Raw genomic sequence first — 14,948 nt, 5'->3', positions numbered from 1 at the left:
CATAAGGAGGGAGGAAATGTTGGGTATTCTAAAAGGCATTAAGGTGGACAAGTCCCTAGGTCTGGATGGGATCTATCCCACGTTACTGAGAGAAGCGAAACAGGAAATAGCTGGGGCTTTAACAGATACCTTTGCAGCATCCTTGAACATGGGTGAGGTCCCGGAGGACTGGAGAATTGCTAATGTTGTCCTCTTGTTTGAGAAGGGTAGCAGGGATAATCCAGGTAATTACAGACCTGTCAGCCTGACGTCAGTGGTAGGGAAGCTACTGGAGAAGATACTGAGGGATAGGATATATTCCCAGTTGGAAGAAAATGGGCTTATCAATGATAGGAGAAAGTGAGGACTGCAGATGCTGGAGATCAGAGCTGAAAATGTGTTGCTGGAAAAGCGCAGCAGGTCAGGCAGCATCCAAGGAACAGGAGAATCGACGTTTCGGGCCTGAGCCCTTCTTCAGGAATGAGGAAAGTGTGTCACATTCCTCATTCCTGAAGAAGGGCTTATGCCCGAAATGTCGATTCTCCTGTTCCTTGGATGCTGCCTGACCTGCCGCGCTTTTCCAGCAACACATTTTCAGCGCTTATCAATGATAGGTAACATGGCTTTTTGCAGGGAAGGTCATGTCTTACAAAGCTAATATAATTCTTTGAGGAGGTGACAAAGTTGATTGATGAGGGAAGGGATGTAGATCTCACATACATGGACTTCAGTAAGGCATTTGATAAGGTTCCACAAGGTAGGCTGATGGAGAAGGTAAAGTTGCATGGGGTCCAGGGTGTGCTAGCTAGATATATAGAGAACTGGCTAGGCAACAGGAGACAGAGAGCAGATGGAAAGGGGTTTCTCAAAATGGAGACCTGTGACCAGTGGAGTTCCACAGGGATCCGTGCTGGGACCACCGTTGTTTGTGATATATATAAATGGTTTGGAGGAAGGTGTAGATTGCCTGATTAGAAAGTTTGCAGAAGACTCTAAGATTGGTGGAATAGCAGATAGTAAAGGGCACTGTCACAGAATACAGCAGAATATAGATAGGTTGGAGAGTTGGGCAAAGAAATGGCAGATGGAGTTCAATCTGGGCAAATGTGAGGCGATGCAGTTTGGAAGATCCAATGCAAGAGTGAACTATACAGTAAATGGAAAGGTCCTGGGGAAAAGTTGACATACAGAGAGATCTGGGTGTTCAGGTCCATTGTTCCCTGAACAACACAGGTCAGTCGAGTGGTCAAGAAGGCATACGGCATGCTTTCCTTCATTGGACGGGGTATTGAGTACAAGAGTTGGCAGGTCATGTTACAGTTGTATAAGACTTTTGTCCGGGCACATTTGGAATACTGCATACAGTTCTGGTCACCACATTACCAAAAGGATGTGGATAGTTTGGAGACGGTGCAGAAGAGGCTCACCAGGATGTTGCCTGGTACAGAGGGCGCTAGCTATGAAGAGAGGTTGAGTAGATTAGGATTATTTTCATTAGAAAGACCAAGATTGACAGGAGACCTGATTGAGGTCTATAAAATCATGAGAGGGATAGACAGGGTGGATAGCAAGAAGACTTTTCCCAGAGTAAGGGAACTCAATTACTAGGGGTCACGATTTCAAAGTGAGAGGAGAAAAGTTTAGGGGAGATATGCATGGAAAATTCTTTATGTAGAGGTGCCTGGAATGTGTTGCCTGTGGAGGTGGTAGGAGTGGAAACGATAGCGTCATTTAAGATGTATCTTGACAGATACATGTGTAGGCAGGGAGCGAAAGAATACGGACCATTAGAAAATAGGGAGCAGGTTTGGATAGAGAATCTGGATCGGCGCAGGCTTGGAGGGCCAAAGGGCCTGTTCCTGCACTGTAACTTTCTTTGTTCTTTGTTCAAACCTTTCCTATTCATGTACTTATCCAAATGTCTTTTAAATATTGTAATTGTACCCACATCCACCACTTCCTCAGCAAGTTCATCCCACACGCGAAATACCCTGTGTAAAAAAATTTGTCTCTCATGTCATTTTTGAATCTCTCTTCTCTCACCTTAAAAATGTGCCCCCTAGTCTTGAAATCCCCCATCCTAGGGAAAAGACAACAACCATTAACTTTATCAATACCCTTCATTATTGTATAAATTTTTATTAGGTTGCCTCTCAACCTCCTAAGCTCCAGTGAAAGAAGTCATAGCCCTTCTTTATAACTCAAACCTTCCACACACAGCAACATCCTGGAAAATCTCTTCTGAACCCCTTCTGGCTTAATAATATCCTTCCTATAACTGGGCAACCAGAACGGGACACAGTATTGCAGAAGAGACCTTATAAGTGACTTGAATAACATCACGTCCCGACTCCTATACTTAAAGGCCTGAGCAATGAAGGCTGCTAAATACCTTTTTTAACCACTCTCTATATGTGATGCAAACTTCAAAGCATTATGTTCTTGAACCCTTAGGTCCCTCTGTTCTACAACACTACCCAAGGTCCAGTCATTAATTGTATAAGCCCTACCTTTGTTGAAAAGCTGTTAGGAGCCAAGAGGCCATCCTCCTTTACAGTTGAACTTATTAAAAACTGAACGCACTATTTCAACAGAAGAGCCAGGAAGTTCTCTGAGAGATCCTGGCCAATATTTTTCCAGGAGCAACGCCATTAAAACAGACACTTCACTCATCACTGTTTGAGTGAGCGCACTGCATTCAAACTGGGAAGTGGGATTAGCGTAGTCAGATCATTTCTGACTGGAGCTGATGAGATGGGCTCCTTCTGTGCTGAGACCATCCATGAGTCAAACTGGCTGCTTAGTTTCTGACATTACAGCAGCGACCAAAGGCAGTCTCTGGGTTGTCTAGGGGGCTCCTGAGATGATTTGTCTGCAAGTAGGAACACAATGCAGGACAGATAGAGCAGCCATTCGTAAGTACAGGAAATGTTTGGAAGTCAAGTCTTCAAAATTGCACCCCTGTATGGGATCACTATTGTAAGTGGGAGCATTTGCAAATCAGGGACCCCCTGTACACCCGAATGATACTCCATTGGTTGTCAAATACTTTGGCACTTTCAGAGGTTGTGGATTGTACAATATAAATTTTTTAATTGTCTTGAATTGTACTGAAACCAGACATGGCCAGTCAAATAAATAGGTTCAAATGTTTGAACTGACACATATTGAATCAATCTTGAAGTCAATTTATTTTCTGTGTCGATGATAAAATCTAAAGGGGAAGTTATGTAACCATAGCCCAAGGCAATGGCGTTTCCTCAAATTATACTTCCTGCAACTTCCCCAAAAATCACGTTTCCTTTGGAGTTTTCACTTTTAACTTCCAGTAAATCTTGTTTATTTGGACCTCCACAAGCATATGCAGGAACCGGAGCACTATTAGAAAATAGAATATCTCATTTGGGGGAGGTTAAACTCTGAGCGATGTTTAGAATCCAGCCAGGTAAAGAGGGAAAATAAAGATAAAATGAAAAACAAAGATAGATTTTGTGTGATGGCACTTGTTGTTGACTTTGAGAAAGGCCCAGTAATTCCTGTGGTATGGGCTTCCTGTTTCCCAAATTCCGATTGAATCTGGCAACACATCAAAGGGATGTCCAATCATGAAGAAGCAGTGATGTTATCAAGCAGGGTAAGCAGCCAATCACACTGAAGTAATCGCACAGACAGCAAACCAGCAAGCATAAAACGCTCAAACCATTCACTTTTAAGTTTAAAATTTACAGAGAACACAATTAATTGGGCCATACCTTTGGAATTTAAAGTAAAATATCATAAACTTCAAAAATAATTTTAAAAATATGTTGAAAAGGTATGTGGAATTTCTGATCGCAGTGGAGAAATGTTATATTCAACAAATACGTCATTTTAAAAATGATTAGCCTAATAGGGACCATTGTCAGTTATCATAAAAACCCATCTGGTTCATTACAGTCCTTTAGGGAAGGAAATCTACCATCCTTACCTGGGTTTGGCCTACATGTGACTCCAGACCCACAGCAATGTGGTTGACTCTTAACTTCCCTTTGGGCAATTAGGATTGGACAATAAATGCTGACCTAGCCAGTGATGCCCATATCCCATGATCAAATTAAAATAAAGAAATTAATCTTTTGAAGTTAGAGAGGTTGTTTAGCAGCACCTGTGAACTTAGTGCATTGTTATAAACCTAGTTAAGGCTCAGTTAACAATGTGTCGCATTTTTCAGCATTACCAAGAGTATGACAGTTGAAGTCTTCAATGGTTCAATAGTTCCCAATTGTTTTCAGCCCAGCAGAGGTGGGAACATGAGGGTGGGTGGTAAGGGATTCTTGAATTGTGTTCAGTTCTGGTCAACACATTATTAGGAAGGATGTGGAAGCGTTAGAGAGGGTGCAGACGAGATTCTACCAGGATGCTGCCCAGACTGGAGGGCATGTCTTATGAAGAAAGGCTGAGGGAGCTAAGGCTTTTCTCATTGGAGAGAAGAAGGATGAGCGGTGACTTGATACAGATGTACAAGATGTTGAGAGGCATAGATAGCCAGAGACTTTTTCCCAGGGCAAAAATGGCTATCACAAAGGGGCATAATTTGAAGGTAATTGGAGGAAGGTTTAGGGGAGATGTCAAAGGTAGGTTTTTTATTCAGAGTGGTGGGTGTGTGGAATGCACTGCCAGTGGTGGTAGTAGAGTCAGATACATTTGGAACATTTAAGCAAACCTTGGATGGGCACATGGAATTGAATTGAATTTATTGTCACGTGTACCGAGGCACAGTGAAAAGCTTTGTCTTGCGAGCAGGATCAGAGTTAAGTAGCATAGATAGTAAATAATAGGTAAACAGCGGCAAAAACATAAACACAGGTACAGGTGAATGTTAAGAGTTTGAGAGTTCATTCAGTATTCTAACAACAGTAGGGTAGAAACTGTTTCGAAACTGCCTGGTGCATATGTTCAGGCTTCTGTACCTATTCCCTGATGGTAGAGATTGTAGAAAAACATTGCCAGGGTGGGATGGATCTTTGAGAATGCTGGCGGCCTTTCCTTGACAGCGGGCCTGGTAGATGGATTCTGCAGATGGGAGGTTGGCCTTTGTGATTATCCAGACTCTCTGTAACCGTCTCCGATCTTGAATGGTACAGTTGCCATACCAGGTAGTGATATGTTCAGACAGAAAGCTCTCGATGGCGCCCCTATAAAAGTTGGCAAGGGCATTCGCCGTCATGCCAAATTTCCTCAGCTGCCTGAGGAAGAAGAGACATTGTTGGGCCTTTGTAACCAGTGCATCCACATGAAGAGTCCAAGAAAGCTTGTTGTGGATGACCACTCCCAGGAGCTTGACACTCTCCATTTGTTCCACCTCTGTGCTGTTAATGTATGGCGGGGGTGCATGAGTAACATCCTGCCAAAAGTCAATAATGAGTTTCTTGGTTTTGCCGGCATTGAGAGCTTGGTTGTGCTCAGTGCACCATTTTTTCAAGTCTTCCACCTCCCGACCATAGTCTGTTTCGTCGCCATCTGAGAGTTAACCAACTGTGGTGATGTCATCAGTGAACTTGTAAATGGCATTAGTCTGGTATTTGGTGATGCAGTCAAGAGTATACAGTGAGTACAGTAGGGGGCTGAGTACACACCGCTGGGGGACTCCAGCGTTGAGTGTTAGTGAGGATGAAATATTATCCTCTACACACTTGCTGATAAAGTTAGTGCAATGAAGAGTATGTAGGTTAGTCTGATTTTAGAGTAGGATAGCAGGCTGGCACAACATCAAGGGCCGAAGGGCCTGTACTGTGCTGTACTGTTCAATGAATATCGTCAACTTAGGAGATGCAAAGAATCACTGAGACTAACCCCTGGGTTCCACACTAAACTGTGCATGTGTGGGCTCAGGATATTACTCTCAGTTTCAGATGAGTAATGAGCATGAATACTGACAGTTTCATCATCATTGCAGCCACAAAACCTAAGCTCTACATAGAGAAAAGGAGGAAGTCAGTCTTGTGATCCTGTCCTGTACAATCAAAATATGGGGTGAAGGGTACTAATAGATATAGATTAAACAATAAATAAATACAAGTTTCTGCCATGACTTTTCATTAAATGCTTATTAAGAAGTCTATGCGTATCAAATACATACACCCATTGCCTTTACAGTCTCTGAATTCCCGAAATATCTATTATATTGGAGAACAATCTGTCCATTACAAATCCAGGTTGACAGTCACTGTCAATGCCTGTATAATGGTGCTGTGGAACTGATTATATAAAACAGGGTAAAACACACAGGAAGCAGATCCTCACAAATTATCTACATCATACTGTGAATTGGTTTCCGCTGGAGTGGGATGTGAACCCATAACCTTCTTGCTCAGAGTCCAAGGTGTTAATGCTTAGCCATAGATGACACCCAAGGAGCTTAGAAATTTCAGCTGCAGTCCCAGTTTAGATTAACTAATATAGCACAGGCTAACTTCTGATCAATGAGGTCCATTCACTGGTTGATCAAAGCTCTTTTTAATAGGGAAATACAGATAGATTTCAACCAAGTCTCAATAAGTGGGGAAAGAAAGCAGTGGTCCAGAGAGTGGATTATGGGACGACAGCTGGAAAATGGGAAGAGAATAGTTCTTTGTTTCTGACCAGCACAAACTTCATTGGCTGAAGGACCTCTTTCTGCACTGTAGACCTCTATGACTCCTGGCTAAGATGTACATACACACCCAAAGAAGGGAATGCGAAACTACCATCAATCAGTACCCACCACAACAGAACATGATATACTAGACCATGAGAAGCTGCAGTGAAGTAAGTAAGATGGGCAATGCTAAGCTCCCAGTGAGTATCATTCAAAGGTAAGACTATTTACAGAAGCTGAGTCCCGGGTGGGACTTAGCCCAGCACTGGTGGAAACGGGCCCAGCATGGGCGAGACGTACCCAGCATGGGTGGGAGCATGCCCACATGGGAGAGAGCGTGCCTAGTTTGGGAGAGATCGTGCCTAGCGTGGGAGAGAGCGTGCCCAGCGCGGGAGAGAGCATGCCTAGTGCGGGAGAGAGCATGCCCAGTGCGGGAGAGAGCGTGCCTAGCGTGGGAGAGAGAGTGCACAATGTGGGAGAGAGCGTGTCCAGTGTGGGAAAGAGCGGGCCCAGTGTGGGAAAGAGCGGGCCCAGTGCGGGAGAGAGCATGCCCAGTGCGGGAGAGAGCGTGCCTAGCGTGGGAGAGTGCACAATGTGGGAGAGAGCGTGTCCAGTGTGGGAAAGAGCGGGCCCAGTGTGGGAAAGAGCGGGCCCAGTGTGGGAAAGAGCGGGCCCAGTGTGGGAGAGAGAGTGCACAATGTGGGAGAGAGCGTGTCCAGTGTGGGAGAGAGTGTGCCCAGTGTGGGAGAGAGTGTGCCCAGTGTGGGAGAGAGTGTGCCCAGTGTGGGAAAGAGCGGGCCCAGTGTGGGAAAGAGCGGGCCCAGTGTGGGAGAGAGTGTGCCCAGTGTGGGAGAGAGTGTGCCCAGTGCGGGAGAGCGTGTCAAGTGCGGGAGAGAGCGTGTCAAGTGCGGGAGAGTGTGTGTCTAACGTGGGAGAGAGCGTGCCCAGTATAGGAGAGAGCGTGTCCAGTATAGGAGAGAGCGTGTCCAGTATAGGAGAGAGCGTGTCCGGCGTGCGAGAGAGCGTGCCCAGTGCTGGAGAGAGTGTGTCCAGTGTGGGAGAGAGCATTCCCAGTGTGGAAGAGAGCGTGCCCAGTGGGGAGAGAGCATGTCCAGTGTGGGAGAGAGCATTCCCAGTGTGGAAGAGAGCATGCCCAGTGCGGGAGAGAGTGTGTCCAGTGTGGGACAGAGTGTGCCCAGTGCGGGAAAGAGTGTGTCCAGTGTGGGAGAGAGCATTCCCAGTGTGGAAGAGAGCGTGCCCAGTGTGGGACACAGTGTGCCCAGTGCAGGAGAAATCATGCCCAGTGCGGGACAGATGTGCCCAATGTGGGAGAGAGCGTGCCCATTATGGGAGAGTCTGTGTCCAGTGTGGGAGAGAGCGTTCCCTCGGGGAAAGCCTAGTGTGGAGTGTCTTCAGGCCCATGAATTAAGAAAGGACTGTCTTGTTAAACATTTAACTTTATTTCTATCGTTCTACTTTCTACTACGAAGAATCAGTGCTCAATTTTTAAATTTTTCTGTTTTTGTACCGAGGTACCTTTGTACCTAAGTTGGCAGTGGGAATGTCGACCATTCACTGTGCTCCTATACTTGAATACACATGACAATAAAACCTAGCTCTAAAATCTAAACTCATCAATCCTGGTGTATGATCAGTACATTTGCAGCTAAGAAACGAGCAACATAACAGGGAAGATTGGAGAGTGACCTGATGGAGATCTTTAACGCACGCTATGGAATGGTTTGGTAGAGAGATGCTGCTTTGTTGCAAGGTTGTCAGAACAAAGGGAGAAAAATATGCAACAGATACTAATAAATCATTCAGGGGAACCATCTTTGCCCAGAGGATGATGGAAATGTGGTGTGTAGTTGAGGTGGGTGGTATTCAATTATTTAGGGTGAAGCTAGATAAGCACAGGAAGGTAAAAGGAATGTCAGGATAAATTGGCTTAACGGAGTCAAATACTGGGCTGTGACTTAAGAACAACAGGATGGAACTAATTGGTTAGATAGTAAAGGACCATATGTAAAGATCCCAGTTTGTTCAGTTTTGTTGGGTTCTTACCCGTGTCGATGTGAAGACAATGATGTGTTGAACATCCCTCCACGTCAGGCACGGACGAACCTGAAGCATCAGTGCAATCATTCCCGCAGCAAGTGGTGCAGCAGCTGAGGTTCCCGTGTGGCCCTCGGTACAGCCAGTGCCCTCTTGCATATCCCAATCAGAGGTCACCTGAATAGTTAGAGCATTAAACACAGGGAGGGATAGATTAATTAGCATTGCATCTGAGAAAGACCTGTGTCAACAACAATAATCAATTCTGGACAATATTCATACCTCTTTCAACTTTAAAAAGCATGTCACCTAGCAATTATAGTATAGCTCAAACAGTCAACATTCTCCTCTCAGACAGTATAACATTGTTTGCCATGTACTTTGATATTTCTTTAGAATTTGTCATGATGAGTGCAAGCTGAAATGTGTCTATTTTCTCATGAACACTCAAATTAACATCCTAATGAATGTGTAATATAAGTGAATGCATCTAATTAAATAAGTTGAAAATTTTACTTTTTTTAAATTTGATTTATTATTGAGACACATACCTAGGTACAGTAAAACTTTTTGTTTTATGAGCAGTACAGGCAGATCATACCATATGAAGTGCATTAGGGTAACAGAAATTAGAGAGCGAGGAATACAATGTTACTGCTGCAGAGAAGGTGCACAAAGAGTGAAATCAACATTAAATTTAAAATGTGAGAGAAGTCTGGTAACAGTGGGGAGAAGCTGTCAATAATGCAAGTATTATCTAGTTGTTACATTGCTGTTTATCACTGCGTTTGCTAAGTGCAAATTGGGCGTTGTATTTCGTATATTATATAATGGCGACTCAGGGAGTTCAGCATTGGGTGGGGAGTCGGGAGAGTAGACCCTAACCACAATCAGATAGCAAACATCCTTTTATTGATTGGTGGACCAAGTTTGAATGGCGAACTGACTCAATCCTGCTCCTATGTCCTCTGCTCACATATACTTCACTGGCTGAAAAGTGCTTGTGACAGTGGCTGAGGAAAAGCACTTTCGCTTTGATTCGTTTTACTCATCATTTTAGTATCTTTGTTGTGCTAGGTGTGACATCCACTCTCAAGGAGTTGTCCGAATCACTGAATTCACTAATTACGCATTTGAAAATTTATATTGGCTCACCAGCAAAAAGGAATTGCATTCTAACTTCGTGTTCTTCTTTCTTTACGACTTGTCCCTGAGGTCTCAACCTTTGACGGCCATCAACAGCCCACACCCCAGGTCAAAAATACACAAACTTTTGGCGTTTCAACAAGTATAGGATATTATTAAATTGGAAATGGTTCAGAAAAGAGTTACCAGGATGTTGCCGGGACTGGAGGGTCTGAGTTATAGGGAGAGGCTGGGAATATTATCCACTGGAATGTAGGACGTTGAAGCTTATAGAGGTTTATAAAATCATGAGGGGGCATAGATAAGGTGAATTGCTGGTGTCTTATTCTTAGGGTGAGTGATTTCAAGACTAAGGGGCATATTTCTAAGATGAGAGGAGAAAAGATATGAGGGGCAACTTTTCTACACAGAGTGGTTCATATGCAGAATGAATGTCCAGAGGAAGTGGTGGATGTGGGTACACTTACAATGTTTAAAAGACATTGGATAAATATATGAACAAGAAATGTTTGAAGGGATATGGACTGAGTGCAGGCAGGTGGGACTGGTTTAGCTTGAGATTATGGTCGGCATTGACTGGTTGGACCAAAGGGTTGCCCAGCTGTATGACTCGAAGTAACCAAGACATTGAAACATGTAATGTTGAAAAGGCAAGAATTATTAAATGGTGAGAAGTCAGAAAAAAAATTAGAGTTGAAAAGGAAAACTCCATGTTCTGTGTTTAATGTTAATAATTATTACTATCTGGTAGTCATTTATTTCCCTCTTTTCAACCCTCCTCCCTCATCTCCATATAAAGTAATTAAAAATCCTTTGACAAATTGCCTACAGACTACCATAATTATAAATTTATGCTGATTACAATTCCTCTCTTGAATGGGATAACTTGTTTCAAATGTATATGATGAACTATTGAACAATTGCGTGCTTGTTTTGAGGTCAAAGGGAGAGGAATGTGTTAACTCCAAGAGGAATCTCTGTTTGCCAGTTTTTCCAGATCTATGGAAATGAATGTGCAAGTCATCTGGGTTCAACCATAACTGTAAAGATTGGGTTTTACAGATATTATTACAAGTTCAGTGTTATTAAGGAAGTAAGCAAAACTCATTGTGTCTTATTTAACAAAGACTAGCAAAGCCTGTGGCACTTCCAGTGAGTGTGTGACAGCAAAAAGGCCGAAGTCATAATGATGTAGAAGAAGACCATTCAGCCACCTGACTATATGCTGGCTCCCTTTAAAGTCCCATTTTCCAGTTTACTCACTCCACCCTCCACCACAGTGTTCTACAAATGTGGTTACGTCAGCAGCCTGTCTAATTTCCTTTCAAATACTGACCATGTCTGCTCCAGCATCTGTGGCACTTGTGGGTAGAAGAATGTTGCCACATTCCTCTTCCCTTGATTGGGCTTAAGGTACTATTTTGTTTGTGGCGGGCAGAGAATCAGTTGAGTCTTCATGAGAAGGGGCCCGTGACTTTAAAAAGATGTAATTCATTGCACGATAGTAATGAGGTATAAGTGCCATGAGTAAGCTAGGCATTGTTGTTATGACTGTGAGGTGGGGGTGGGGGAATTCTTGTGGTGCAGTGTTAGTGTTCCTATTGCTGGACTAGGAAGTCCAGGTTCAAGCCCCTGAATGACAATATCAGATCAGGTACAGTGCTGATCTTTCATTTACCCTTTCAGAACCATTACCATATACAATACCACTGTCATGGGCAGCCAGTTTCAGGTTATTACCTCTCTGTGAAAAAAATGGTCTCCCTCACATTCTCACTCTGCAAAAACTTAAATCTGGATTAGTGGTGCTGGAAGAGCACAGCAGTTCAGGCAGCATCCAACGAGCAGTGAAATCGACGTTTCGGGCAAAAGCTGTCTCCTGTAAGTCTCAGACCAGCAGCTAATCAGAACAGCCTTTCTTTCAATCTTAGCTGACTTGGTACTGTGTGTGAAGTTGCCACATACTGTACTGGAAGGAAGGTTCTTGGTGTCAGCTGAGGAAATTCTGGCACAGGATAAAAATACAGTGTAGCAAAGTCTCGGTTGTATAGTGCACCACAGGTCAGTGTTATTAGACGTTATTTTATCTTTGCATCAAGACCATTTTGGACGAAACTGACTTTTGGGGACTTCCCATGCAATGACCAATTTGGAAAACATGATTACTTTGTTGACCCAAAGTTCAGCTGAAGTACCCCAAATGGAGCTGGGCCAAGGTTGTTACAGACCAGAACAGGCCCCCTCAATATATTTTACGAAGGTAGCCTAGACCATAACTTTTTCGTATTGTAAAGGTAGATGGGCAATGCCATGTCCCAGAGTCAAACAACTCAAGATTAAGCAAAACACAAATTTATTTAAACACTAAACAAATGAAAGAGGAATTCAGAATAACCTAACCATTGGAAAACTTAACCAAATAACCTATTAACAATTAACTGTTCCAATATAGTACCAACCAACTCCCATTCCTAGACGTGATGATACAGAGAACACTGAACAGAGAATTCACCACAAAGGTATACAGGAAAGCCACACACACAGACCAAGTCCTGAACTATGAAAGCAACCACCCCAACACACACAAAAGAAGTTGCATCAAGACACTACTCAAAAGGGCCACAACACACTGCAGTACATCAGAACTGCAAAAAGAGGAAGAAGAACACCTATACAATGTATTTGCCAAAAACGGATACCTGCGTAATTTCATCAACAGATGCCTAAGGGAAAGACAATGGAACAAGGACATGCCACAACCCAAAGGACTAGCCACACTACCATACATCAAGAGCATTTCCGAACTGACAGCCAGACTACTGCAACCACTAGGACTCATAACAGCACACAAACCAACAGCCACTCTCAGACAACAACACAGCAGAACAAAGGACCCGATACCCAGCATGAGCAAAACCAATGTAGTATACAAAATCCCATGCAAGGACTGCACAAAACACTACATAGGACAAACAGGAAGACAGCTAACGATCCGCATCCATGAATACCAACTAGCCACGAAACGACACAACCAGCTATCCTTCGTAGCCACACACTCAGATGACAAGCAACATGAATTCGACTGGGACAACACTACTATTATAGAACAAGCCAAACAGAGAACAGTCAGGGAATTCCTAGAGGCATGGCACTCATCCACAGATTCAATCAATAAGCACATCGACCTGGACCCAATATACCGACCACTGCAACGAACAGCTGGAACTGACAACAGGAAGCGGCAGATTCAAACCACTACAAATGCCGGAGGAAAGATCACAGAAGCGCTTCACAGGAGGCTCCCAAGCACTGAGGATGTCACCGAGACAGGGAATGAAACGTCTGCAACACAAATTCCCAGCTCGGCTAACAGAACCACAACATAGTAGTATCCCATAAACACACCACTTGGCAAAAAGGCAAATTCAGACACTGATTCTCACATGCAGTTCTCCAATTCAGCAGAAAGAAACATCAAGAATAAAATTCAGGGTAAGTATCAGTTGGGAGATATTCACTGAAGCTTCCAATGCTTTTGAAATCCCAAAGCCTTCTGCTCAAAATTAAACCTAAAAATGAAAAAAACCTAAAAAGCTTGTTCTGTGAGAGTTAGCTACACCCAGGCTGCTTCCATTGTTCCAACTTTACTAAAACCCCATGGCCTCACAAATTATTTACTTTCTTAGAGTCGGCTCTCCACCTCTGCCTTACAACCTCTCTTTAAAACAAAACAGGACAAAACAACCTCTTAAAGTGACAGCATCATCACAAGGTTCAGTCTTTGGCTCAATGTTTTTATGCAAAATGTTTTTTTTCCTACCGCTGGTGCAAATGTTGAGCTAATACCTTCCATGGGTCTCCCTTAAGAAACCCACCATTGGCAATGATAAATTTGTCTCTTCAACCACCTCTCAACCTCTCCACTGGCAGAACAGCGTATATTGATATTTTGTGACAGACAGCCCAGCCACCAATTCAATTAGTTTTTGATTTCAGGTAGCTAAAAAGGTATCAGGCCAATATGGCTGTTTCTTATGTACATATTATAGATAATGCCAATATTTGACCCACTGTGACAGGGTTTGAGTATTGGTGAGAAGACTTCTCCATGCTCAATTCTTCATGCAGATACCCTGAATCACTGCACCACCATGTGCTGCCCCCAAGATAGCAGCTGGGGGAAATGATCATCTTCCATTTGCTTCTAGGACGCGACTTTGCAAACAGATCTGGAAAGTGATGCAATGGTTTCTTCTTGTCCAAGTTGATCAATGGTGCAGGCTGTTGCCAGGAATACACAATGAGGCGCAGTCGGTGTTATCAACTTGTTGGTAAGTGCTCTTTGGGCTGCCAGTTTTCCAGTGCAAAAATGGTGTTGATGATTGTATATTAAAGACTGACATGCTGCACAGTGCTGGTTGCCAAGGGAATTTGAGGTAGTAAAGTCTCACTGGGGAGAGGTTACAGTGGAATGCCATCCCCCCACCCTACCAGAGAATGTCAAGGGTCTGGAAATCACATAAAACCAATAATTATATGCAAAAGTATGAGCTAAGAGCAGGAGTAGGCCACTCAGCCCATTGAACTCGTCTTGTCACCTAATAAGGCATAAGAAAAAGACCAGTGCACAAGCGTGTGTTAGGCACAAAATCTCCTTAAGAGGAGAAGGATATTCTTGTCCTAGAGTGATGCACTTCAAATTTGGCAGACTGATTCCTGGGCTGGCCAGACGGGTGTAGGAGGAGAGATCAAATCTCTACGGTTAGGATTACATTTGCTGGACTTTAGAAGAACGAGGGGGGAACCCCATAAAAACCTGTAAAATTCTAACAGGACTAAACAGGATAAATGCAGGTCGGATGTTGCCAATGACTGGGGAGTCCGAAACCAGGGGTCACACTTTACTTAAACCGGACAAACGATTCATGAGGAAAAATCTCTTTACTCAGAGAGTGGTGAGCATGTGGAATTTGATTAGATTCGATTCCCTACTGTGTGAAAACAGGCCCTTAGGCCCAACAAGTCCACATCGACCCTCCAAAGAGTAACCCACCCAGACCCATTTCCCTCTGGCTAATGCACCTAACACTATGGGCAATTTAGCATGGCCAATTCACCTGGCGTGCACATCTTTGGACTATGAGAGGAAACC

At 43.7% G+C, this 14,948-nt stretch overlaps 1 protein-coding gene across 2 annotated transcripts in view; it reads right to left on the bottom strand.

Moving 5' to 3' along the window:
- pcsk7 (proprotein convertase subtilisin/kexin type 7) overlaps nt 1–14,948 on the bottom strand; it is a 218,343-nt gene that overhangs the window by 61,010 nt on the left and 142,385 nt on the right. For both annotated transcript variants that reach the window (XM_072593277.1, XM_072593278.1), the window contains exon 9: nt 8,660–8,827. In XM_072593277.1, coding sequence (XP_072449378.1) covers nt 8,660–8,827 — 168 coding nt within the window. The remainder of the gene's footprint in view (nt 1–8,659; nt 8,828–14,948) is intronic.

Source organism: Chiloscyllium punctatum, chromosome 23 (genome assembly GCF_047496795.1).
Source record: "Chiloscyllium punctatum isolate Juve2018m chromosome 23, sChiPun1.3, whole genome shotgun sequence".
Classification (NCBI taxonomy): domain Eukaryota; kingdom Metazoa; phylum Chordata; class Chondrichthyes; order Orectolobiformes; family Hemiscylliidae; genus Chiloscyllium; species Chiloscyllium punctatum.
Note: the sequence above shows the minus strand (reverse complement) of the source record. Positions and strands in the feature narration are given on the sequence as shown.